The 26,933-nt window shown below is 40.3% G+C and overlaps 1 protein-coding gene across 1 annotated transcript in view; it reads left to right on the top strand.

The window, feature by feature from the left end:
* Positions 1–8,809: 8,809 nt before the first annotated feature.
* The window catches only part of Dync2h1 (dynein cytoplasmic 2 heavy chain 1), a 225,006-nt gene continuing 206,882 nt past the window's right edge, over positions 8,810–26,933 (top strand). The window contains exons 1-11 of the mRNA XM_041657101.1: positions 8,810–9,044; positions 9,522–9,692; positions 10,041–10,176; positions 11,974–12,092; positions 13,463–13,607; positions 14,810–15,042; positions 16,475–16,609; positions 16,712–16,825; positions 16,926–17,037; positions 17,863–17,987; positions 21,821–21,996. Coding sequence (XP_041513035.1) covers positions 8,850–9,044; positions 9,522–9,692; positions 10,041–10,176; positions 11,974–12,092; positions 13,463–13,607; positions 14,810–15,042; positions 16,475–16,609; positions 16,712–16,825; positions 16,926–17,037; positions 17,863–17,987; positions 21,821–21,996 — 1,661 coding nt within the window. The 5' untranslated portion in view covers positions 8,810–8,849. The remainder of the gene's footprint in view (positions 9,045–9,521; positions 9,693–10,040; positions 10,177–11,973; positions 12,093–13,462; positions 13,608–14,809; positions 15,043–16,474; positions 16,610–16,711; positions 16,826–16,925; positions 17,038–17,862; positions 17,988–21,820; positions 21,997–26,933) is intronic.

Here is a 26,933-nt window from a genome sequence, read left to right as displayed (position 1 = left end):
CTTTAATCCCAACACTTGGGAGGCAGAGGGAGATTGACCTCTGTGTCTTCAAGGTGTGGTAGCACAAGCCTTTAATCCCAGTGCCTAGAAGGCCGGGACAAACAGATTTCTGTGAGTTCAAGGTGTAGTGGCCTACACCTTTAATCCCAATGCCAGTGAGGTAGAGACAGGCGGATCTCTGAGAGTTCAAGGACAGCCTGGTCTACAGAGTTATTCCAGGTCAAAGATACAGAGAACCTGTCTCAAAAAGCAAAAAATAAAAATAAACAAAATAGAGATTAAAAATAAAGTGCACAAAGATGGAAAATACACAGAGAATTTTGATACTGTATGCTATTATGCTCTCTTTGAATTATTTGAATGCTGAGGAAAGAGCAACAGCTGCTAAAAGATATTTGTTTATAAATGCTGCTGAACTAATCCAACATAGATATTTTGAAAATGCCTTGACTTTGAAATTTAGATCTAAGGACATGATGCTTTGGAAAGGAGTTTCTTATTTTGTTTTCACAGAGGATGAGACCCTGTTCATGTCTTTTATTCCGATATGGTATGATGGACCACACCCTCCTGAAGGGTTGCTGTGAAAATCTTCAGAAAATTGCTTCGCTCAACTGCCAACTGAGATGAAACTAGCACACAGGTTATACCATGAAAGACCTAATTAACGACGCCCCCATTCAGCAAGAAGCAGTTTGGAGAGAAATAACTGTGCCCATATTCCCAAAAAATGTTTATAAATGTTCTTTTACATTTAAAGGGGGATATGATATAGGTATGAATAATTTATATTAGTACAGATTTTGCTTTATTGATAGAGATTTAAGGTCAATTTTGTTATATGTATACACATATTTCTGCTATTGATTAAGATATTGTGATTGTGTAGTTCATTAAAAAATGTAATGTATAATTAAGAAGTATAGGTTAATGGATAATCATCAGTAATAGTCAAGCTTGTAGTCATGTTAATTAGATTTTCTAGATATATAGAGATACATTTCAGTTAGATAGACATTCTTCATATCTTTCAAAGACTGCAGAATATGGCATTTAATGTTTTAATAACTTAGGACTTTTCATGACAATGAGACACTCTGCTCCTAGCAGCACCAATCTACTTCAAGAGGAAGATGGGCATTGAAGAGGATCCTTATGGAATTTGATAGCCATTTGGGCAAGAAACTGTTCTTGCCTGGACTATTGCATAAACTGGACACAGAGAACCCGCAGAGAGAGGACTGCTAAACTTGCCTAAAGGTGAGATGATCTTTCGGGGTTCCTGATTCATGAAAGAGTCTGCAAGACATTCTTCAGGACAAGCAGATAGTGACTGCCTTTGAAATTTCCTGCTTTGTGAAAATGTCTGCTGGAAACTATGGGCCTGTAGGCCGAAGATGGATGCCCCAACGGTATAGAGGAACTTTGGGTGACTGTCCAGGCAGCGAGATGTCTCTGTCATTTCTAGAGTTTTGGATTTCTTGTTTACTTAGGTAATATTATATTCTTCTGGAGTCTTTGATAAACTTGAAGAATGGTTAGATAGTTATAGTTTTCCTTAGTTATGAAAAAAAGATAAAATAGATGTAAATATTGTAACTTTTACTTGATAACTGTTTTATTATATGTAATTTTGCTATGTTAAAGTTAAAGCCTTCCTCTTTTTTGTTTAAACAGAAAAAGGGGAAGTGATATGGGAGTGTCATATATCAATCTGTTGATTTCATTGGTTAAGCAATAAAGAAACTGCTTGGCCCTGAATGGTTAAAACATAGGTGGGAGGAGTAAACCGAACAGAATGCTGGGAGGAAGAGGAAGTGAGTTCAGAGAAACGCAATGCTCCCCTCGCCCGGCCAGACGCATGCAATGAAGCTCCGACCCAGGATGGACGTAGGGTAGAATCTCCCTGGTAAGCCACCTTGTGGGCTACACAGATTATAAGAAATGGGCTAGTCCAGGTGCGAGAGTTAGCCAAGAAGAGGCTAGATAGAAATGGGCCAAGCAGTGTTTAAATGAATACAGTTTGTGTGTTGTTATTTCGGGCATAAGCTAGCAGGTGGCCGGGGTGCTGGGGACGCAGCCCCACCACTCTTATTACTACAAGAAATAATCTAATGTCATTTTTAAAGTTCCTGTAAACATTGGAAAAATAAAACTCAGAAAACAACTAAATACAAGAATAAAGAATGTTAAGAATTGTATACTTGGGCTGGAGAACCGTCTCAGCAGTTAAGAGCACTGACTGCTTTTCTAGAGGTCCTTAGTTAAATTCCCAGTAACCATATGGTGGATCATAGCCATGTATAATGGGATCTGATGCCCTTTTCTGGTATGCATGCATGCAATGAAAGCATGCATCAATCAATCAGTCAATCAGTTCATTAATTTTAAAAATGAAAACTTAAAAAAGATTTGTATTTCTTTCAACTACTCAGATTGTAGCTCCTCAGATTCTAGATTTGAGACCTGGTTAGAAACTCAGGTTTCACACATCAGTTAACCAGGGACTCAGCAATTCAACCTGAAACAAGACAAGCCGAGCCACATTGCTGACAAGAACATTAAATACATGGCAGTAGATTCAGTGAACACATTTCCGAGTGTTATAAAATCTCAGATTTCCTAGCCGGGCGGTGGTGGCGCACGCCTTTAATACCAGCACTTGGGAGGCAGAGGCAGGCAGATCTCTGTGAGTTCGAAACCAGCCTGGTCTACAAGAGCTAGTTCCAGGACAGGCTCCAAAACCACAGAGAAACCCTGTCTCGAAAAACCAAAAAAAAAAAAAAATCTCAGATTTCCAATTTGATTAGGTATTTCAGTAATGAAAGATGCCAAGTCGATTCCTGAGAAGTGAGCATTTTCTTTAAATTTATTCTTAGCTACTGAATGAGTAAGTTGACATGGACAATATTTTGATGTTCTATTTTTATAGCAATATGATATGATGTCAGAAAGTTATTTTATCACAGAATTTTCCCCAAAAAGATGCTAGGCTATGAAGCAGAACATTCTAATTTAATTTCATGTTATTTGATGATAATTATGTATAAATCAAAATGGAACTAGAACTAAAGACTCAAAATGACCACTTTGTGAACATTTTTGTTAATATTTGCTATGGTGTAATGACACTTTAGCATTTTACATAAATGAGTAGGTATTTTAAAAGTGGCATTAAAACTTATAGCAAGACTGTTTTCTTCAAATGAACATCTAGAACTTGGACACAGTTAAAGGTAAGTAGTCTTGAGGCCTCTCAAAGTATATTTAGCAGGAGCGTAGAGGGAAAATTATGTATTAGTATGTTTTGAAATTTTCTGCCTTAACCCAGTATATGTTGTTATTTTTGTAAGTGAAGGCATAGAAACCAGAGAACAACTTTTAGGGGTCAATTGTCTACTTCTGCCGTGCATTCCAGGTACCAAACTTGGATCATCAATTTGCTCAGCACTATATAGTGAGTCAGAAATACTCTCATGCACCCAGCCATCTTACTGACCCAACACAATATTTTTGCAAGCATACTTCATTATCCTGAAAAGCACGATTAAAAGCAAATCTTTATCCAGAAAGGCGTTATGCAGTATTCCTTAAGCCAGCATTGTGGAACTCTATACCAAGTCACTAGAACTGTTAACTCACATGAGTTAGTGAAGTGACTTTGGGCACAAGGCACAGTGCTGGCTGGCCACTGTGGCTGAGCTTCAGTGGCAGCAGTTTGGATACCCAAGAAGCAAGCAGCTAAAAGTTGCATAGTTTAAGAAAAGAAGTTTTTCTCACCCCCAGCGACTGTCAGAGTCTTCTCGGGGCCAGGCTCCTGGTCTTCAGAGCTACCATCTGGAACATTAGCTGTTTCTGTGGTTAAAAAGCAGAGGGTTTCTTTTGTTTCCTCCACAAAGACCTTTTCTCTATAATCAGAAAGACAGCAGAAGGTGTAGCAGTATTAGGATGTCTCACATATGCTATAGCTGCCCCTCACTTTACACGAAGTGTGATTGCCTGCCCACTTGTAGATAGACATGACCACTTGATATGCCTAATCAATAAAACATGGGTGGGAGGTATATAGATAGATCCCCAGGTGGCAGGGTCAATAGCTTCTTTTTGTTATTTTGTTTCTGATTTTGGTGGGGTTTTTTTGTTTGTTTCTGATTTTGGTGGGTTTTTTTGTTTGTTTGTTTGAGTTTTTTGGTTTTTTTTTTTTTTTTTTTTTTTGGCTTATTGAGACAGGGTTTCTCTGTAGCTTTGGAGCCTGTCCTGGAACTCACTTTGTAGATCCAGACTGGCCTTGAACTCACAGAGATCCACCTGTCTCTCTGCCTTCCAAGTGCTGGGATTAAAGGCGTGCTCCACCACCACCTGGCCTGATTTTGGTTTTTGAGACAAGGTCTCACTCAAGTCTGTATCCAAGTTGCCCTAGAACTTAATGTATAGCTTAGACTGGTTTCAAACAGACTCAGCGATCCCCCCTCTACTTAAGCCTCCTAAGTGAGATTAGCTGTGTGAGCCCCCACACCCAGTTCAGTATTTGTTTTTTTCACACGCTCACTTTTCAATCAATAACAATAAGTATATTGTAAAAAAAAAAAATCGCTGAGCATGGTATTGTATACCCGTAGTCCCAAGTTCAGGGAGATGAAGCAGGACTGCTGTGGCTTGAAGGCCAGCCTGGACCACATGGTAAGACTCTATGCTCACACAGAAGTTGAGCATTCAGGTGGACCCTTTTACAAGCTAATTATATCAAAGGTTAAGAAGCAGAGTTCTGAAAGACACTTAAGGAAATGCTCAATATCCCTAGTCATCAGAGAAAGCAAATAAAAACAACTCTGAGATTCCATCTTACACCTGTAAGAATGGCCAAGATCAAAAACACTGATGACAACTTGTGCTGGAGAGGTTGTGGGGTAAAGGGAGCATTTCTGCATTGCTGGTGGGAATGCAAGCGGGTACAACCCCTTTGGATGTCAGTGTGGTGATTTCTCAGAAAATTAGGAAACAACCTTCCTCAAGACCCAGTAATACCACTTTTGGGTATATATCCAAAGGATGCTCAATTGTGCCACAAGGACATGTGCTCAACTATGTTCATAGCAGCTTTGTTTGTCATAGCCAGAACCTGGAAACAACCTAAATGCCCCTCGACTGGAGAATGGATAAGGAAAATGTGGTACATTTACACAATGGAAAAAATGACATCTTGAAGTTTGCAGACAAATGGATGGAGCTAGAAAAAAAATGTGGTACATTTACACAGCAGAAAAAAATGACATCTTGAAGTTTGCAGACAAATGGATGGAGCTAGAAAACATCATTTTGAGTGAGGTAACCCAGACCCAGAAAGACAATTATCACATGTACCCACTCATAAGTGGTTTTTTTTTTTTTTTTTTTATTTTTCGAGTCAGGGTTTCTCCGTAGCTTTTGGTTCCTGTCCTGGAACTAGCTCTTGTAGACCAGGCTGGCCTCGAACTCATAAGTGGTTTTTAAACATAAAGCAAAGAAACCCAGCCCACAAATCACAATCCCAGAGAAACTAGATAACAACGAGGACTCTAAGAGAGAAATATGTGGATCTAATCTATATGGGAAGTAGAAAAAGACAAGATCTCCTGAGTAAATTGGGAGCATGGGGACCTTGGGAGAGGGCTGAAGGGGAGGGGATAAGGAGGGAGGGGAGCAGAGAAAAATGTAGAGATCAATAAAAATCAATTAAAAAAAGTAGAATTCTTTTTAAACAAAGAAGTACATAATACCACAAAGCGAAACATTTAGTTGCTGTTTATTTTATTTCTCTGTAACAGGAGAAGCGGGTTGCTTGTCATCCAGACTGCCCGGCTAGCTTACACCTAAAATAACCACACAGAAACTGTATTAATTAAAACACTGCTTGGCCATTAGCTCTAGCCTCCTATTGGCAAACTCTCACATCTTGATTTAACCCATTTCTATTAATCTGTGTTCACCACGAAGTCATGACTTACTGGGAAAGATTTAGCATGTCTGACCTGGCATCTCCCTGGCGGCTCTCTCTCTCTCTCTCTCTCTCTCTCTCTCTCTCTCTCTCTCTCTGTTTTCTTCCTTCCAGCATTCAGTTCTGTCTTCTCTGCCTACCTAAGTTCTGCCTTATCACCAGGTCCAAAACAGTTTCTTTATTAACCAATGAAAGGAACACAAATACAGAAGGACTTCCTACACCATTTCTCTCAGACTATTGTTTTATTAATTTTAGAAGATGTTTAGAATAATCTTTCCATATCTCTTGTAACTCTTGCCATTAAAGTTATGAAGAATTAATTGTTTTACTCAGTTTATAGAATACAACACACAGCATTTGAATAAATGTTGTGTTACCTCCTGGAAGAGTCAGATCTGCTGCAAACCAAGAAATAGCCTACATACTTGTTCAACTACCTCCTTCATGGCCTATGTTTTCACTGCCACGGATTTCAGGAAGAACTGGCTTCATATATATCCAAAAATAAGGACACTAATGCAAATCACTGCTTCAGGGTAGTCAGAAGACAGAGTTCTTTGATTCTGTAGTGGGACCTAGGCAATATGTAGCAGTAACTATATGAAGTGCTTGAACTGAATATTACATTTCATATTCTTAGATGTTTTGTGAGCATCTGCACTTATTCACCATTATAATGAGAATAGTTAACTTCTTTTCCCACTCTCAGATCTTAAAATTCTTAACAGACAGAAGAGCCATTTTTCTAATTCTAAATGACTATACTTTGAGGAGAAAGTTGTGGGTATTGACTAAATATTAAAAAAAAAACTGTAGCTTTTTCTTATGTTCTTTAGAATGGCAGCTTAAATCAGTGCTGACAGATGAAAGACTAAACTAAAACTATAAGGGCAGGAGTTATGTTCCTCCTGCCTGGCTTAGCACATAGTAACCGTTTTGCAAAGCACTTACTGAATTGAGGTCTTTGATGGGTCTTGGGAGGAACAACTGGCTTGGTAGTTTACAATGAGGCAAATGAGGAAGTCTGTCCTCATCTGTTTTTCTCTGTCAGTATCTATACTTGTTATTAAACAAATCCATCATATTTTGCATTTTTGGCTATTTAGAAATTCTGCAGGGGCTGGAGAGATGGCCCAGTAGTTAAGAGCATAGCCTGTTCTTCAAGGTGACCCGGGTTCAATTCCTACCTCCCACATGACAGCATGAAACTGTCTGTACCTGCAATTCCAAGGGATCTGACAACCTCACACAGTCATACATGCAGGCAAAAACACCAATGCACATTAAATACAAATAAATCATTTAAAAATATTGCTGTACTAGGGTAATTGAGGCAGACAAGCACAGGGATTAGCTTAGCATCTCTGAACTCTACTTGGTTTACATTATAAACTTTCATCCCCCCCCCCACAACGAATTTGGCAGCCCAGCTCCTTTACCTGCATGCACACAACCTGATCGAAATGCATCTAGCAACCTCAGCCTTGCACCTGTAGCCGGCTGTACATACACTCCTTTCTGTATAAATGTAAGTTTCTCCTCTTCTAAAAGTCAAACTTAGGTAATTTCAATTCATATAAACTCCCAATATATCCTGTACAAAGTGTAGAGGGGCTATCTAGCCTGAACTGGTTTTGTGTCCTTGTGCAGTAATGCAAAACTATGTCCTCCAGTTAATGTTTAGGAAGAATCCCCTATTTACATTCCTATGCCTATGCAATTGGGCATGCATATGATTGAAATCAGATGCAGTGTGGGAAAGGACAGGCTTTAAAAAATAACTGTATCATCAAATATATTAAAGCCAAACTATATACCTTAATAGACAAACTCCTTCTATTGAACTTCATAAAAACCCCTAAATAATAACCTATTAGTGTTCTCAGTCTTGTGGTCCAAGTGTCGGTTTTGACAGTATTATCAATCTCTTATTTTACTTGTTTTGTAGATCTTTAAGAATTCTTATTTACCTTCTTTGGAGAAAAGATTAAGAACCTAGAAACACCTGGCAATTGGTAACATAATGATTGTTAAGGTTTTCCTATAATGACAAAGGTAAAACAACATCAACAACCCCAAAACAAAGACAAAACTAACAATGGGAAACTAGGTCACTCAGCTAGGAGCAGACAGACTTTGAGAGAGTTATAGAATACAAGCCTTTCTAACGAGATGCTAGAAAGGTGCTTGTTGTGATTGACTGATTGTAGATGTATTTATTTTATGTGTATGAGTGTCTTGCCTGCTTGTATGTATGTGAAGAATTCAGAAGAAATTGATGGGTCCCCCCATTTCCTTCACCCCGCTCCTCGAACTGGGGGGTTAGAAACCCTCGTTTGACACGGTGTGAGTGTTGGGAACTAAATCCCGATCCTCTGCAAAGAGCAACAAAGCTCTCTTAATCGCTGATTCGCAGCCCCCTGTTTTTTTTTTTTTTTTAAGTCAGGGTGTCCTAATGTAGCCAAGGCTGTTCTTTTGGTATCCTAGACGCTCTGTTTACAGTCATGAGCCATCAGGCCTGGAAACAAGGTGATTTTTAAATAGTAATCTCTTTTATACTGCAATTTAGTTGTGAACTGCTACCTCCCCATTTCACAGATGTAGGCCCTGACACTCTAGAGTGGTTTGCACGGACAGCGGAAACACTAGAGCGCCGCATCAGAAGGAAAGATGATGGATAAAGGAAAGAAGCTCTCAGTTCATCCAATCGATGAGAGCCGGGATCCTCAGCCTTGCTCGCGCGCGCCCCAGGCGTCCTACTTCCACTGCGCGCGCAGCCGGCGTGGAGCGGTCGCCATAGCGACGACCGTGGCAACGAAGAAGAGTGGTGGTGAGGCTGCTGGGCCTCTGCGAGTCCCTCTCCTCCGCGGCCATGGCGGGAGGCCCCGCGGACGTCCGCAAACTCTTCCTTTTCACGACCACCCAGAATTACTTCGGGCTGAGGCCGGAGCTCTGGGACCAGCCCCCGCCGAGCAGCTGCCCGGAGGTGAACAACTTCTTGGACGACGGCAACCAGATGCTGCTCCGCGTGCAGCGCTCTGAAGCTGGGCTGGCCTTTTCCAACACGGTAGGGCGGCTGCCCGGCTGCGGCCGGGCCTCCCCTCCCTCATGTCCCAGGTCCTTATGCCAGGCCTAAAGACAGCGTCAGTCTTGCCCTGGAGCCCTGGCTTCCAAGCCGCCTCCGCCTTGGCGGTGGAGTGCCCGCTGGGTAATAGGAGCTTCCCCGTCCACGCGTCTGAATAGGAAGGATAAGGACCTTGGCTCTTTCTTTTGAGACAGTCAGGCCCTTCCTGGCGGGCCTTCAACTGAGCCTTAAGCGATTTGACTGAATAATTCTGTTCACTTTATGACATCTTTATTCTTCCCTTCCTCTGTTACAGCTTGGTTAGTGTAGTGCGAACACAGCAGTTATTGTTTTGAATAAGTTGTCTTTAACTAGTATTTCCACCAGGCATAATTCTAGTTATGCAGCTTGGTAGTGAAGCATTTCTTTCAAACACTAAGTTTTAGGAAATAGACATAAGATCATTTGTTTATCACGTAGATTGATTTTGACGACACAAAGGATAAAGTGCTGGTGTTTTTCAAGCTCCGACCCGAAGTAATTACAGATGAGAATCTGCACAACAACATTCTCGTTTCATCTATGTTGGAGTCACCTGTCAGTTCCCTTTACCAAGCAGTAAGGCAGGTGTTTGCACCCATGTTGCTAAAGGTGAGTATTTTGGTCAGCATGGAAACAGACTTACATATTATTTGATTTACTGTTTAATGTGTTTTAGTTTATTGAACTATTTTATGGTTTTGGGGTTTGTGTCAGACTTCTAATGTTACTTTCAGCTCTGTAGAGGAAAGCAGCATAAAGCTATGAATGCAGCTCCCATCACCTCTTACATAGCCATGACACACGATTGGTAGAAAATTTTAACTGTTCAAATGGAAGTTGAGGCAGGCGTTCAGTGAAGTATGGATTTGTGGGCATAGTTTTTAGACAGTGTGTTTTTGAAGCAGGGTTGACTGGCAATGCTTTGATCAGTGTTTGCTCTTGTCTGCTTTTATTTAGGACCAGGAATGGAGCAGAAACTTTGATCCTAAACTTCAGAATCTTTTGAGTGAGCTAGAAGCTGGACTGGGTGTAGTTCTACGGAGATCAGATATGAACTTACCCAAAGTGAAACTCAAGGAAGATGATACACGAGGTATATACCAACGTGCTATGCTTGGCTTCCACAGCTCAGCATTTTATTCTATTATTATTTTTATATTTTACTTGGAGGGTGTGAAAGCAGATACTTGTGTGCTGGAATGTGTGTGAGTGCCATGGCAGACTTGTCGAGGTCAGAGGACAGCTTGTGGGAGTCAGATCTTGCGTTCTACCTTTTGCAATCCTGGGACAAGCACTTTTAACCACTGTGCTGTCTTTCTGGTCCTCAAAATAACCATCAGTGCTGGCTAATTTTATGCCAATTTGACACAAGCTATAGTTGTTTGAGAAGAGGGGACTTCAATTGTAAAAATGTCTCCATAAGATCAGGCTGTAGGCGAGCTTGTAGGGCATTTTAATTAGTGACTGACGGGAGGGCACAGCCGACTGCAGGTGGTACCACCCTGGAGTACTAGTAATGGGTTTTAGAAGAAAGCAGATTGAACAAACCGTGGGGAGCAAGCCAGCAAACAGTACCCCTCCATGACCTCTGCATCGGCTCCTGCCTCTGGTTTCCTATCTTGTTTCAGTTCCTGTCCTGACTTCCTCGGATGATGAGGAGTGACATGGATGAAGGCACAGAGGCCCTGTGGTTTCCAAGTTGCTTTGGCCATGGTGTTTCATTGCAGCAAGAGGAACATTGACTAGGGCACCATCTGTAACAAACTCGGGCCAGGTGGTGTGGCGCACGCCTTTAGTCCCAACACTTGGGAGGCAAGGCAGGCAGGTCTCTGTGAGTTTGAGGCCAGCCTGCTCTACAGAACTACAAAATCTATACAGAGAGACCCTGTCTCGAAAAACGCAAAAAACCAACCAACCAAACAAACAAACAAAAAAACCCAAAACCAAAACAACCCCCCTAAAAGTGATCATTTAATTAATATGATTAGCAAATAACTGTGTTTCCAGATTTCTTTCTGTGTTTTTGGCTCTTCTATGAATATAAACTTTTAAAAAATGAATAGATTGTATGGGTTTGGAGAAGAATCTTTTTCTTAAGACTGGATAGTTTATAGAAATTGAAAATATAGGGTGGTTATGTACAGTGGCTATATTCTGTAACATGTGCCTTGAATACGACTTACCTGACCATACGTTCTCTGTAAAGAGCATCAGAGCTGTCTTGTTGCATTTTTGGCACATGTGCTTTAAGACCAATTTAAAGCTTAAAAATGGAAAACGCTGGCACCAAGCAGACCACAGAAAGGCCATTGATTGCAATATGAGAAAGGAAGCTAGCGGGTAAATTGTAGCGCTGACTTCCCCAAGTGTATCTGTCTGCTCAAATATTTTACTGTCTTAATATAGGAGTAATGAGGAATGGCTACTGTATACCTTGTGAAGGCAACAGACCACCAACTTTTATGGTATAATGTATTTTATCTGATATTAGTTATATTTTTTCTATGGGTATAGATAAATTCATAGTGTGATCAAAATAAAATATGTAACATACAATGAATGGATTGTATTTTGTTCAGATAGTCAAATAGATGCTTTTTATTACCTCCAAAGAATAGTATACTCACTGTCAGCATATGATTAAACACACTGTGATTATTTAGTTCACTGGGCTCTTTGAAAGAGAATTTACAAATAAATCAATTTTGCTTATACTTTCAAATTGAGTTGAAAACACTCATTGATTAAGTAAGAATTTACTGTTGTTAGAGGTTGAGAGGTCATTTTCTGTTCATCTTCTGGACCAAATATAAACCAACAGATGAGCCAAACCGTGTTATGCCTTTTTTCTTTTCATTAGTAGCTCAATGCTTCTCTCTTCATTTTTTAGGTATCCTCACACCAAGTGATGAGTTCCAGTTTTGGACAGAGCAAGCTCACCGTGGAAATAAACAGATTAGTAAAGAAAGAGCCAGCTATTTTAAGGAATTATTTGAAACAATTGCAAGGGTATGTGATTAGCACATGGTTAAAAGTAGGCTTCTTGTGAATAAACTTTAGGATACAATTTTCAGTGTATTTTTCTCTTTTAAACTCTACTTGAAAGTTGTAAGATAGTGTATAAACCCTAGAATTGACCTAAATTATATGTTTGAATATGTAAAACATAGAAATGAAAACATTAAATTCTAATCTCTAGGAAATAATTTTCCTCAAAAACAAATAAGTTTTCTAAAAGTACTGGGAGAAAATGAAATTCCAGGAGCTGGCAGAGGTCTCAGTGGGTGAAGTGCTTGTGCAAGCCAGAGGCCCTGAGTTCAGATCCCCACTGGTATCCAGACCCCTGTGCTAGGGGCTAGGGACCTGTAGGTAGTTGCTAACAGGCCAGCCCAGTCTACACGGAGAGCTCTAGGTTCTTTGAGAGGGGCAGAGGAATTACACACCAAGATGAAATCTGGTCTCCACATGTGCTCACTTACACATACACACAACACACACATGCACACCATATGTGCATTTATCACACAAACACATAAAACCAGTAAACTAACAGATTTATTTATGTCGCGGCCATACATTCTTCAGATGGAATGATATAGATTAGTATTTCAAAGTAATTTAAACTACGAAGTTTTACTTTATGCCTATTTGATTTTCCCTTGCTGCATATTCTTAGGGTTTTAGTAAGTGATTATGTTAAGTATGATTTCAGCAACAGTGACTTTTTATTTGTTCTCACTGTTATTTCATCAACAATATTGTTTTTATTTCTTTAAATGTTATTTCAGAGTTTACTTTTGTGGTATGTGTGTGCAGGATGTGTGTGTGTGTGTGTGGGCAAATGTGCCTTGGCACACATGTAGAGGTCAGGGGAGTCAGTTCTTGGATCAAACTCAGGTCACTAGACTTGTGTGGCAGCTTCCTTTACCACTGAACCCTCTTGCCAATCTCAACAGTGCCATTATAATTGTATATTTGATGTATATTTAAAGCTTGTTTTGATGACAGTGATGAAATATAGAATAATGAATTTGTGCTGCTCTTATTGTTAGTCACCACATTACACAGCAGGACACATGAATAAAGACACGTGAATTACAGTGGGAAGCATGTATGTGGTGCTGCAGCTACCTCTGCTGGTAAAAGAATAGACTCGATTTAAAGAAGACTTGGCTAAGAGGGTAAAGAAATCAATAGTCTTTTTGCTGTCATTTTTTTCAGCTTCATGTGAAATTTTTGTTTATGGAGAATATTTGCATGAAAAAGTCAGAAAAAAGAAGAGGAAGTAAGATTTTCAGCAGCTGAGCAAGTCTGGGTCATTCTGTGGTACTCAGTGAACAGATGTAACTGTGTTTCAATGTAACTGTCTTTGGTTTCAGGAGTTTTATAACTTGGACAGTCTGTCCTTGCTAGAAGTTGTTGACTTAGTGGAGACGACTCGGGATGTTGTAGACGATGTGTGGAGACAAACAGAGCATGATCATTACCCCGAGTCACGCATGCTGCATCTCCTCGATATTATAGGTATATAATCTCCTCCCCTCCCTCCTTCTCCCCTTTCCTTTCTTGCTTCCTTTCTTCCTTTTTTCTTTCTTTCTTTTTCTGAAGTTCTTAGTTAAAATGCTTATTAATATCATACTGCTATTTAAAGTAAGTCTTAATAAACGATATAAATTTATCTACATGTGTTTTTGTTTTTAGCTGATTGAGTTCATATATGTGAAACACTTTGATCATTAATATAATTAAATTTATATTTTTAGTATTTATGCATATGTTAATTAATTAAAAATAAATTAAATCTATTTAAATATTTATTTATATAGTATCCACAGAGACCAGAAGAGGGTGTCTGATTCCTTGGACTTTGAGTTATAGCATTTGTGAGTCACTGGAGTGGGTGCTGGGATCTGAACATAGATCTTCTGGTAGAGTAGTGTCTTAGGGTTTCTGTTGCTTTGAAGAGACACCATCACCACAGCAATTCTTATAGAGGAAATCATTTAATTGGCTGACTTAAAGTTTCAGGAGTTTACTCCATTATCATCACGGTGGGATATGGTGGCGTGCAAACAGACATCCACAAACAACTGAAAGTGAACTGAGACACTTGAGCGTACATGAGACCTCAAGACACACCTCCTCCTACTGGCCACATGTGCTCCAGTAAAACCACACCTCTCAATCATGTTTCTCCCCATGAGCTTATGGAGTCAATTACATTCACATGACTATAAGCAGTAAGCAATCTTAAGTGCCTAGATATTTCTCTAGTCTGCCACATATGTTCATTTTACTGTAATTTCATATGAACTAAAAATGATTAAAACAAACTGGTTTATATTCCAATATTACAAATTTGACTCAGAAAAAAATATGCTTTTCAGTATTCCCCTTAGAACATGAGATAAGCTCATGAAGCACTTTGTGTCATGAGTGAAGTCAGATAGCAATTTGGAATTTGCTTATGTTTGCTTCTCCCATACAGTAGGTGCTGTTCGTTTTTGGCACAATATGTTGAATGATCAAGAATGCAAGCTGATGTTTGTGTGCACACATGTATTTATAAAGGCAGTTACTTTATAAATAGTGGTGGTCTAAGGGTGGATAGGCAGTGTTTTGTAGATTCTTAGTCTAATGAATATGTTAATTTTTTCCTAAGTATATATTTTATAATTCCATATAAAATACTGCATTGCATACAATCTTGCTTTATGTTTTATTAGGTGGTTCATTTGGAAGGTTTGTTCAGAAAAAGCTGGGAAGTTTGAAACTGTGGGAAGATCCTTATTATCTTGTGAAAGAAAACCTGAAAGCTGGCATTTCAATTTGTGAGCAGTGGGTGATAGTCTGCAGTCACCTCACAGGTCAGGTGTGGCAGCGCTATGTCCCTCATCCATGGAAGAATGAGAAGTATTTTCCAGAAACCCTTGACAGGCTGGGCAAGCGCCTGGAAGAGGTACCTGCTTGATTGGCTGCCTGTTGTCTTTAAGTGGAAGTGGTTTTCACTGGTCTGTGAATTCATTTTATGATTGATGAACACGTGTAAAAGAAAGGATTTATGGCTTGGGTGAGCATAGGAACAGATGTCATAATAAGTATGGTCTGCTTTGCTGCAGGTTGAGGTACATAGTGAGTACTAAGTCCTACCTTCTTCTTTTCCTTCAGTGTGAGTGAGTGGTCACTGTTAGTGTGAGTGGTCAACATGGTAGTGTGAACGAGCCATCAATGTGTTAGTGTGAGCCAGATGGGTGTGGCAGCCTTCAAATGGGCAAAATGTTCTTTTAATATTTCACCTTAGTAATTTTCCACACTACACACAAGAAAAAAATGCTTTTACACTATATCAAGTTGCACTCATTCTATAAATTTCCTGCTCTATCTACTCTCCAGATTTCCCTCTTTATTTATTCATTCAGAGGAATCTGTTTCTATGCTCATTACAGGTTAACATGTTAGTGTGAGCAAGTGGTCAATGTATTAGCTGTGAGCCAGTGGTTAACATGTTAGTGTGAGCAAGTGGTCAACGTATTAGCTGTGGGCGAGTGGTCAACATGTTAGTGTGAGCGAGTGGTCAATGTATTAGCTGTGAGCGAGTGGTTAACATGTTAGTGTAAGCGAGTGGTCAACATATTAGCTGTGAGTGAGTGGTCAACATGTTAGTGTGAGTGAACGGTTAGCATGTTAGTGTGAGCGAGTGGTCAATGTATTAGCTGTGAGCGAGTGGTCAACATGTTAGTGTAAGCGAGTGGTCAACATATTAGCTGTGAGTGAGTGGTCAACATGTTAGTATGAGTGAACGGTTAGCATGTTAGTGTGAGCGAGTGGTCAATGTATTAGCTGTGAGCGAGTGGTTAACATGTTAGTGTAAGCGAGTGGTCAACATATTAGCTGTGAGTGAGTGGTCAACATGTTAGTGTGAGTGAACGGTTAACATGTTAGTGTGAGCGAGTGGTCAACATGTTAGTGTAAGCGAGTGGTCAACATGTTAGTGTGAGTGAGCAGTTAACATGTTAGTGTGAGCGAGCGATCAGCCTGATTCCTCAATCTTTCTCTTGGCTACTGATATTGCTTTGGCCCTCTTTGTAGGATGTACTCAGTGGAAATATTCGAAACAGTTTCTCATTTACTTCAGCTGTGAGCTTTCGTAAAAAGTTACAGATTTAGCTTCAAAGGAAAAGCAAAATGAAACTGCAGAGATAGTTCCGCCCCCCCTGCTTAGGAGAAACACAATTTGAAAAATGCAAACTCACATAAAAGAGTGAAATACTTCTGGTTTCATTCATGGTACAGAAGCCCTGTAAGGAAGTTTTATAAACCCTTTAGATTTTTGACCTAATTACAGTTGTTTTCATTTAATACATTTTATGTCTTAATATCTTACATTTTAGGTCTTGGCTATTCGAACAATTCATGAAAAGCTCTTATATTTCTTACCGGCCAGTGAAGAGAGAATTATATGCTTGTCTCGAGTATTTGAGCCTTTTACTGGTGTGAACCCTGTGCAGTACAATCCATATACCGAGGTCGAGTCTATGTCTTTGTCTTTAATTTTCTTTTGTCATCTTGAGTTTTAAAGGTTTATATTTTAACATTTTACAGTCTAACAGTATAATTAATTTGTTTAGCCATTATGGAAGGCTGCAGTGTCTCAGTATGAAAAAATCATTGCACCCGCTGAGCAGAAAATAGCAGGGAAATTAAAGAATTATATTTCAGAAATTCAAGATAGTCCACAGCAGGTAAAATATTGAAAGATTTGACTTTACAATTTTTCTGTAAGCTATTTTCACGTGAGTGTGGCTGAGCTGAGATAACGTGGACTTGCTTTGTTTATGTTAGCTTCTTCAAGCATTTCTAAAATACAAGGAATTGGTGAAGCGTCCGACTATAAGCCAAGAGCTAGTGCTAGAAAGAGAGACATTATTGGCAAGACTTGGGGACTCAGCTAAAGGTAATGTTCCCGAGAAATGTCTTTATAGTTGTATTTTAATCTCATGCTTCTTATTTAGGGTTAAAAACTACATTTAGACATTAGACAGTAATTGTTTTATTTATGATATAAGTGATAAATTTGTTTTTACTTTATTTTTAAAAATTATTTTAATTATTTTTTGTGTATGTCTTACCTGCATGTATGTTTGTGCACCATGTATTTTCTTGGTTACTACAGAGGTCAGAAAAGGGTGTCAGATCCCCTAGAATTATAACAGTTGTGAACTGTGGGTGCCAGAAAGCGAAAACTTTTTAAACTGCCAAGCCATCCCTCTAGCCCCTATATATTTTTTTAATTAACAGATTTTTTTCTATATCTTATTTAATATATTGTCCTAGTTTCTTTTCTTTTGCTGTGATAAAATGCCCTCACTGAAGCAAATCAAGGAATGGAGGATTTATTTTAATTGACAGTTCAAGCCATTGTTTATCACAACAGGGAAGTCAGGGAGGCAGGTGCTTGAAGTAGCTGGTCCTATTACACCATAGTCAGAAGAGAACAGTGATGTGTGAATTGCTCGTGCTCAGCTGGCTTTCTCCATCACGCAGTTCAGCGTCCCCTCCCACCAGAAGGTGTTCCTTCTTACATCAGTTGACATGCAATGATCTCCCTAGGGCCTGCATTTCAGGTGATCTGTATTGTGTCAAGTAGACAGCACTAATCATTATCTACATATATGCTAAGGTATATAATGTGGTGCAGTGAGGACCAACATCCTCAGCATTTTCAGTAAGACTCGAAATGTAGTACTTCTGTGTAATTTATTTGTTTTGAATGACACAGATTTCCGACTGGACTTTGAGAATCGGTGCCGAGGGATTCCTGGAGATGCATCTGGGCCACTTTCTGGAAAAAATCTTTCAGAAGTTGTCAATAATATTGTTTGGGTTCGTCAGTTGGAATTGAAGGTACTTGTTTTAATATAGTTAGCTGAGCAGTGAACACTCAAAATATCCTAAAGTAAGGCATATGATAGGGACTCTACGGCTGTTGTGAAAGCATTGTTCTCTCTGCATGCAGTTACTTTTCTCATTGTCGTGACAAAATACCAGGGAGTAGTTAAAGAGAAGAGGGAGTTCCTTTAGTTTAGACTGAGTTTTACGATGGGGAGGTCTGGTTGCTGCGGCTCCATGTGTGGTGGCTGGAGCTTATACCATGGCATCTTGGCAGGTCAGGAAGCAGAGAGCTGGTACAGAACCTTGCTAAGCTATAACCTTTACACATGTCAGGAAGGCTCCATGTCCAAGGGACACTTCATTTTCCCCATTGGCTGGGGACTGCGTGCTCAAATGCCTAATTCAGTAGGGTGCAGTTTACCTTCATGCCATAACAATATCTAATTTTCATTGAAATGTATAGAAGTCTGAGAACAAATGTGTGCAGAAGATTCTGATGTGGTTCATTTTTTTTTTTTTGATTTCTCGAGACAGGGTTTCTCTGTAGCTTTTGGTTCCTGTCCTGGAACTAGCTCTTGTAGACCAGGCTGGCCTCGAACTCACAGAGATCTGCCTGCCTCTGCCTTCCGAGTGCTGGGATTAAAGGCGTGCACCACCACCACCCGGCAGGTTCATTTTTATATAGAGATGATTGTCAAGTTGTGTCACTCAGTGTCTTTGAAAGCATCTGTGAGGACTACTTATCCTTGACACTAGATTAAAAGGACATACTTGGGAAATCCTGATGGTTTTATAGTCTATCTGCAAGTATTTTTATGTTGCTATTGTTACGGTTTAGATAAAATGCTGTGGTTCCCCAAGGGGTGCAGTGGCAGGCCACAAAGGCCAGTTGGTCCCAGGCAGGGAGCCACGTGGTGGGTCAGCCAGTCCCACAAAGAGCCGTGGCATTTAGAGACAGTGATGGATAAGCACTCCATGCAGATTGAGGTTGGATATTTATTTATTGGGCTATGGAAGAGAAGGGGAGAGGGAAAGGGAGGGAGAAGGGGGACTGCCAGGCCTCCTTAGCCTTATTCCCCAGGGAAAGGTTCTGCAGCCCCACGATGCAGGACAATCAGATCTGCAGCCCCATGACACAGGACAATCAGACTTGATAGGGAGTCAAGTTAAAGCAGGAACTCAGTTTATTACTGTGAGCATCAGCTTCTATAGATTAAGTAACATCCTGTGATATGGGGGTATCTCCAGCCAGTGAGAGACAGCCAAGCCCTCCCTCTGGCTGGAGGGGTATCTGCCTAGATTTTGCTGTCTCGTAGCTTTGAGACTATCCTTCAAACTCGAGCCAAGGTTTTCTCTGTCCTATAGGCTTCAAGGTACAGACCCTGAGATAATTTTGGCTCAACAGGTACCCATTTCCACACTGTGGGGTCCTGGTGTGAAAGCATTCACAGGCGGGTTGCTGATAGTTTGAGAGTTTATATTACATAGCTGAAGATGTGAAAACTCTTGAAAACAGCGACACCACAGGCCTATAGGAGAACATCTTCTCTCTACAGGAGGGATGTTGATGAAGCCAACTGACCCTAGTCCAGGTGACTGGGAAGCCAGAGGCTAGAGAACAGCGACACCACAAAGCCTATAGGAAAATGTCTTTTCTCTACAGGCGGGGTGTTGATGAAGTCTGACTAGCTCTGGTCTGGGTGACTCAGAAGCCAGAGAGGCTAAAGGCTGCTCTGAGCAGTCTATCATGGTGGGGACCACTTATGAGTGGTCCAAAAGAAAAGAAAAAGGAGAAAGAAAAATCCAAGGGACTCCGGGCCCCAAATCGAATGTGCTGCACAGAGTGTGCAGTGCTAGTGTAGGAGGGCCCTGGTCAGTCTGGTCCCGTCTTTAGCTATGGGAAGCAACCAGAGACGAATGTCAGTGAAGGGCTCATCCTTAGCCCTGAAGGCTGTGGTTGGCTGACTGGAAGGGGAAGACTCACCACCAAAGCTGCTGGTGTGCGTAGAGGTCAGTATTCAGGCCGATAGAAGGCAGGACTGTTGTAAAGAAAACCTGGTTCCCTAGCCCAGGGTTCCATATGTTCTCAGCCAGCCCACCCATGGGCCAGAGGGAACATGGAGAGAGCCTGGCTAAGTCACGAGCCCCAAATGTAATGGTTTAGGTAAAACCCTGTGGTTCCCTGATTGGTGGCAGCAGGCAGTGGCCACAGGGGGCAGTGGATCCCAGGCAGGGAGTCACATGGTGGGTGAGAGACATCAGTGGGTCAGCCAGTCTCACAAGGAGCCGTGGCAGGTAAGAGACAGAGATGGATAGGCACACCATGTAGAGTGAGGTTGGATATTTATTTAGTGGGTTATGGAAGGAAAGGGGCAGAGGAGAGAGGGGGAGGAGAGAGAGAGAGAGAGAGACCAGAAGTTAACTCTTTGGGAGAGAGATGGAAAGGAAGGAGCTCAGGCTGGAAGTGGAAGGAAGAGAGTGGGCGGGGCTTATCTCTTAAGGGTCAGAGCTGCACGGCTTGAGTTAAAGGAGAAATGGAAGGTCATTGTATATAATTGTTTATGATGTTACTAAAATTGACCTAAGATGCTTTTGGACCTACTATTACTATATATAGTTTCTGTTTATAGTTTTGATTGGTGTGATTAAACATTAATTGTCTGATAATTAATTAAATGTGGTCTGTATTCAAGGGCAAAATGTCAAGGAATATATGTAAAACCAACTTCTTTGTCAGACTTGTACCTTTAAACTGTATTCTGAATCATGCTGCATTTTTCTCCATCAATCCTTTATGAATGTACCAAAATGGGCAGCTATGGAGGAAGATCCTTTTCTTAGCTGACATTCAAACCTGCCCTATTATTTTTTGAACTCTTAACAAAGTTCTTAACTAACTGATATTATTGTGAGCTTGTTTGGGAAGTAATGAGATGCTTCTTGGAGTTCCTGAAAATGAGCAGAGCACAGCTTTTGTGTGGCTTGCCCTTCCTTCACTTTGCTCTGGAGTATGCTGTGTTTTGGCTGTCCTTTTGGGTTTATTTATTCTGAGGTTGTATAATTCAGAAGTCAGAGGATGATATTTTTATTCCTTATGAAAAAAGCTTTTTTCTGTCTTTATAAGATTTGTCAGGGCCCCACATTGAGGTGACATCTGTTGGGGCCCAGCCTCGATTCATTCCTATGTTCCAGGGTAGGGGTGGGTGTATGGGTTAGAAATGTTAGGCAGAATAAACAGAGATACAAAAGGAATGTATAGACATAGGATAGTCTGGAGGGCAACCCAGTGACTACTGAATCCACCCGTGTTTATTTCTTAGGGTCTTTAAATACCCAATCCAAAAGAGGGGAAGAAAGCAAAGACTTTTTTTTTTAATTAATTTATTTTTTTTTTTGCTTTTTCGAGACAGGGTTTCTCTGTGGCTTTGGAGCCTGTCCTGGAACTAGCTCTGTAGACCAGGCTGGTCTCGAACTCACAGAGATCCGCCTGCCTCTGCCTCCCGAGTGCTGGGATTAAAGGCGTGCGCCACCATCGCCCGGCTAAGACTTTTTTTTTTATTGTGATACAAGGAACAAACAAAGTGATTATCATCTTAATACATAAAACTCTAAGTTACCACACCCTAGGTTGGTACCACACCTTAAGGCAAATCTTCAGTCAATAACCTTGAAGGAGCAGGACTAGGCCTGAACTCTCTGACCTTTAGTCAAGGTGGAACCTATCCACTTCTGTGGGATCCAACAATAGGAAAATAATTTTTGAGTCTCAGATCAGAGAAAGGGCCTCCTTATTTTCTTGTAAAACTTTGTTGTCATTAATACATCTTTGTCATTTGTTTTTTAAGGTAGATGACACTATCAAGATTGCAGAAGCACTCTTGTCTGACCTGTCAGGGTTTCGTTCTTTCCATCGGAGTGCTGAAGATCTCTTGGACCAGTTTAAGCTGTACGAGCAAGAACAGTTTGATGACTGGTCCAGGGAAGTTCAGTCAGGGTTGTCTGATTCCAGATCAGGTTTGTGGTAAGTGCTATTCCCCTGAGCTGTCAACACAAGCCCATGTGTTAGTAATCCATGTAGCAAGGTGGAAGGAGCTCTTCTTTCTACAGAGTTGCTGCTGCTGCTCTATGAGTTATTGCCTTTAAAACGTTGGTTTTTTTGTTTGTTTTGTTTTTTTACTTTTTATTTTTGTTTTTTTGAGACAGGATTTTTCTGTAGCTTTGGCTCCTGTCCTGGAACTAACTCAGGCTGGCCTTGAATTCACAGAGATCCTCCTGCCCCTGCCTTCTGAATGCTGGGATTAAAAGTATGTGCCACCACTGCCCTACTTGCATTTAAAGCATTCTTACTTTTTAAATCTTTTTAAAGATTTATTTTTCTTATTTTTGTGTGTGGATGTGTGAATGTTACGTATGTGCTCCATTGCCCTAAGAGGCAAGAAAGGGCACCAGACGACTAGAGTTAGAGAAGTGTGTGGGCCCTGGTTTGGGAGTTGGGAACTGAACGTGGTCCTCTAGGAGAGCAGGAGCGCCTCCATGGCCCTGAGTACATTTTGTTGTTGGTCAGCAGTAGGTGACCTCTGTTCACTGAAACTGCAGACTAATCTTTGAGAGTTAGGCATTCTTTCCATCATGATACTTTATTACTGAGTATTCATATGGTTTTTCTACTTTTTATTCATTTATATTTTATGTATGAGTGCTCTGCATACATAACTGCGTGTTAGAAGAGGGTATCAGATTTCATTATAAATGCTTGTGAGCCACCATGTGGGTGGTGAAAATTGAACTCAGAACGTTTAGAAGAGCTGCCAAGTGCTCTTAACCACTGAGCTATCTCTCCAGCCCTGATTTTCTACATTTTTACATTACAATTGTATGCATAAACAGTTTTAATTGTAAATTATATATTTTTAAACTGTTGGAGGCAGTGGGAGTATACAGCAGGTGCCAGCTAATGTTCAGATGTCAACACACCAGAGGAATGATTTTCTAATAGAGGAGAATTCCATCCAGGAGAGACCTGTGGGACCTCTGACTCTGGAAACTGTTGTTCCTGTCTGTAATTTCACATGTGCAAAAGTAGCTGTGGTGTCTCCCCAATACCTTCATTGTATTGTGTAATTTCATATGATATGTATGTATAATCTCATGATTACATCTCAATTTATGGTCACTTATATCCATGGGTGGTGAGGAAGATGACTTCTCATTAAGCTGTATAATTTTGATATACAGAAAATATACTAGGATGTGCTTCATAACTAGGTCTATTGTTTCATGGGGACTGTAAAAGCCTGCTTTGTTTCTTTAACTCAAACTAATACACAAAACAACAATTTCTCCCCAGTCTAAGACAAAGCATACACAATTAGTTCATTTTTACCTCAGAGCAAGTTTAAATTAGACTGAATGTTTCTGTAAACATATCAAAAGTTAAAAACTATAGATATTCACAAGGATAAGTCACAGATGCCTAACTAAGATTATTAACACAAAACAACCTAAAAGACTGTGGCTAGTTCTTCGCTTGCTAAATTCTAGCTGATAAGACCTGATGCTCTGTGCAGATATCTCTGCAGCCTGTCTCACCGGACACTGTACCCCTGTCTTTGGTCATAATCTTACACCAGGAACCTTGAAACCTTGCATTGCCACGGTAAATTGCTCTGCCCTTGTTTACTCAAGGAATGTGTAATGACCTTCAGAGATAGCTTTGTAACTTTTTTATTATTGCAAAAACTTTCTATAAGATACACACATACATAGAACAGATAAGAAGGAGAAAGAATTAAAACTTAGAAGAAATTAGAAATTAATTGGAATTATAAACTTGTAGCTGCAGAGGTAGAATTAGAACTGTGTCAGAAGACTGGTCAGAATAATAAAGAGCACAACTCAGACAACACAGGTGTGAATTTATTCGGTACCCTCAGATAGAAAAACTTTAAGTTCAGGTTTGCTATGCTGTGGACTTTCTCCTTAAACCTTGGGTATAGCCTTGAGAGCTGGTCTCTTGAGCTACGCTATTAAACCCTTTAAGAAAGAAGTATTTTCTTATGACATCCCAAATAGTAAGCCTTTGGTAAGTATTTATTGAATTAGGTTGTTGTTGCATTGTATTCTTTTTTTTTTAATTTATTTTTTTAAAATAATATTTTCTCATTTTATATATCAATTCCAGTTCCCTCTCCCTCTCCTCCTCCTGCTCTCCCACCATTCTACTCCTCAGAGAGGGTAAAGCTTCCCATGGGGAGTCAACAATGTCTGACACATCGCTTTGAGGCAGGACCAAGGCCCTTCCCCCTGTATTTGGGCATAGTATCCCTCCAAGAAGAATAGGCTCCAAAAAGCTAATTCGAGCACTAGGGATAAATCCTGGTCCCACTGCCAGGGGCCCCACAGACTGTCCAAGCCTACAACTGTTACCCACATTCAAAGGGCCTAGTTTGGGCCTTGTCTCTGGAGTTAGTGAGCTCCCACTAGCTCAGGTCAGATGTTTCTGTGGGTATCTCTATCATGGTCTTGATCCCTTTGCTCATATTATTGCTCCTCCATCTCTTTGACTAGACTGTGGGGGCTCAACCCAGGGCTTATCTGTGAATCTCTGCATCTGCTTCCATCAGTTTCTGGATAAAGTTTGTATGATGACATTTAAGGTAGTCATCGTTCTGAAACAGGGGAAGGCCAGGTCAGGTACCCTCTCCACTATTGTTTAGGGTCTTAGCTGGAGTTCTCGTGGATTCCTGGGAATTTCCCTAGTGTCAGGTTTCTTGTTAGCCCCATAATGGCTCCCTCAATCAAAAAATCTCTTTCCTTGCTCTCCCTTTCTGGCCTTCCCTCATCTCTGCCATCCCATTTCCTCATGTTTTCCTCCCCTCTTCCCTTCTTCTCTGCCTCTCTTCTTCCACCCCCTTTCCACCCCACACTCCTAATTTTCTCAAGAGTTCTTGTCTATTTCCCCTTTCTAGGAGGATCCACGTATGCCTTTCTTAGGGTCTTCCTTGTTACCTAGTTTCTCTGGGATCTTGGATTATAGGTGGTTATCCTTTGTTTTATGTCTAATATCCACTTATGAGTGAGTACATACTGTGTTTGTCTTTCTGGGTCTGGGTTACCTCACTCTGGATTTTTTTTTTTTTGTTCCATCCATTTGTCTGCAAATTTCAAGATGTCATTATTTTTTACTGCAGAATAGCACTCCATTGTCTTTATCCATTTTTCTTTATCCATTCTTTGGTTGAGAGGCATCTAGGTTGTTTCCAGGTTCTGGCTGTTACAAATAATGCTGCTATGAACATAGCTGAGCAAATGTTCTTGTGGTATGACTGTGCATCCTTTGGTTCCATGTTCAAGAGTGGTATTGCTGGGTCTTAAGTAGATTGATTCCCATTTTTTTGAGAAACTGCCATACTGATTTCCAAGGTGACTGTACAAGTTTGTACTTAAGCAGTGGAGGACTGTTCTCTTACTCCCCATCCTCCAGCATAAGCTGTCATTAGTGTTTTTGATCTTAGCCATTCTGACAGATGTAAGATGTTAATCCACCATATAAACAAACTGAAAGAAAAAAAAAACACATGATCATTTCATTAGCTGCTGAAGAAACCTTCGCAAATATCCAGCACCCCTTCATGATAAAGGTCTTGGAGAGATCAGGGATACAAGAAACATAACTAAACATAATAAAGGCAATATACAGCAAACTGACAGCCAATATCAAATTAAATGGAGAGAAACTCAAAGTGATTCCACTAAAATCAGGAACAGGACAAGGCTGTCCCTCTCTCCATATTTATTCAATATAGTACTTGAAGTTCTAGCTAGAACAATAAAACAACAAAAGGAGATCAAGGGGATACAAATTGGAAAGGGAGAAGTCAAACTTTCATTATTTACAGATGATATGATAGTATACATAAGCAACCCCAAAAATTCTGCCAGGGAACTCCTACATTTGATAACTTCAATAATATGGCAGGATACAAGGTCAACTCAAATAGAATCAGTAGCCCTCCTATATACAAATGATGAAAAGGCTTAGCAAGAAATCAGAGAAATATCACCATTTATAATAGCCACAAACAACATAAAATATTTTGGGAAGAACTTTATTTTTCACACCATTCCAGCTGGATTTAAAATAGTTGCACAGCAGTATTAACACATTACACACTCACACCGTTCCAGCTGTGTTTAAAGACAGTTGCACAATAGTGTTAATACATTACATACTCACATCATTCCAGCTGGATTTAAAAGATAGTTGCACAGTAGTATCAACACATTACACAGTCACACTGTTCCAGCTGTATTGAAAAGACAGTTGCACAGTAGTATTAACTCATTACACACTCACACCGTTCCAGCTGTGTTTAAAGACAGTTGCACAGTAATTTTAACACATTACACACTCACACCATTCCAGCTGTATTGAAGACAGTTGCACAATAGTGTTAACGCATTACACACTCACACTGTTCCAGCTGTGTTTAAAGACAGTTGCACAGTAGTGTTAACTTCTGTCTCTCTCTCTCTCTCTCTCTCTCTCTCTCTCTCTCTCTCTTTCTTTCTCTCTCTCTCTCTCTCTCTCTCTCTCTTTTTTTTTTTTTTTTTTTTGAGATAGGATTTCTTTGTAGCTTTGGAGCCTATCCTGGGACTCACTTTGCAGACCAGGCTGGCCTTGAAGTCACAGAGATCAGCCTGCCTCTCTGCTCCCGAGTGCTGGGATTAAAGGTGTGCACCACCACTTCTTAACTTCAGTCTTTAAGTTCTTGAGGTAGTTAGCACACTGTCTCTACACCTTCTCACAGGCAGCATTGACTAGGACCCCAAATCTCCAGACTGTCAAAGCAGCCCTTACTTGTATGTACAAAAATGCTATTCACAAAGTTAAATAAATCTTAAGAGTTGTTCACAGGATTTGTGTGTTCTTTCAAACCAAATAGCTTTAATTTTGAT

This window comes from Microtus oregoni, unplaced genomic scaffold (genome assembly GCF_018167655.1).
Source record: "Microtus oregoni isolate MIOR12 unplaced genomic scaffold, Mior012 000008F_ref0000371, whole genome shotgun sequence".
Taxonomy (NCBI): domain Eukaryota; kingdom Metazoa; phylum Chordata; class Mammalia; order Rodentia; family Cricetidae; genus Microtus; species Microtus oregoni.
Note: the sequence above shows the minus strand (reverse complement) of the source record. Positions and strands in the feature narration are given on the sequence as shown.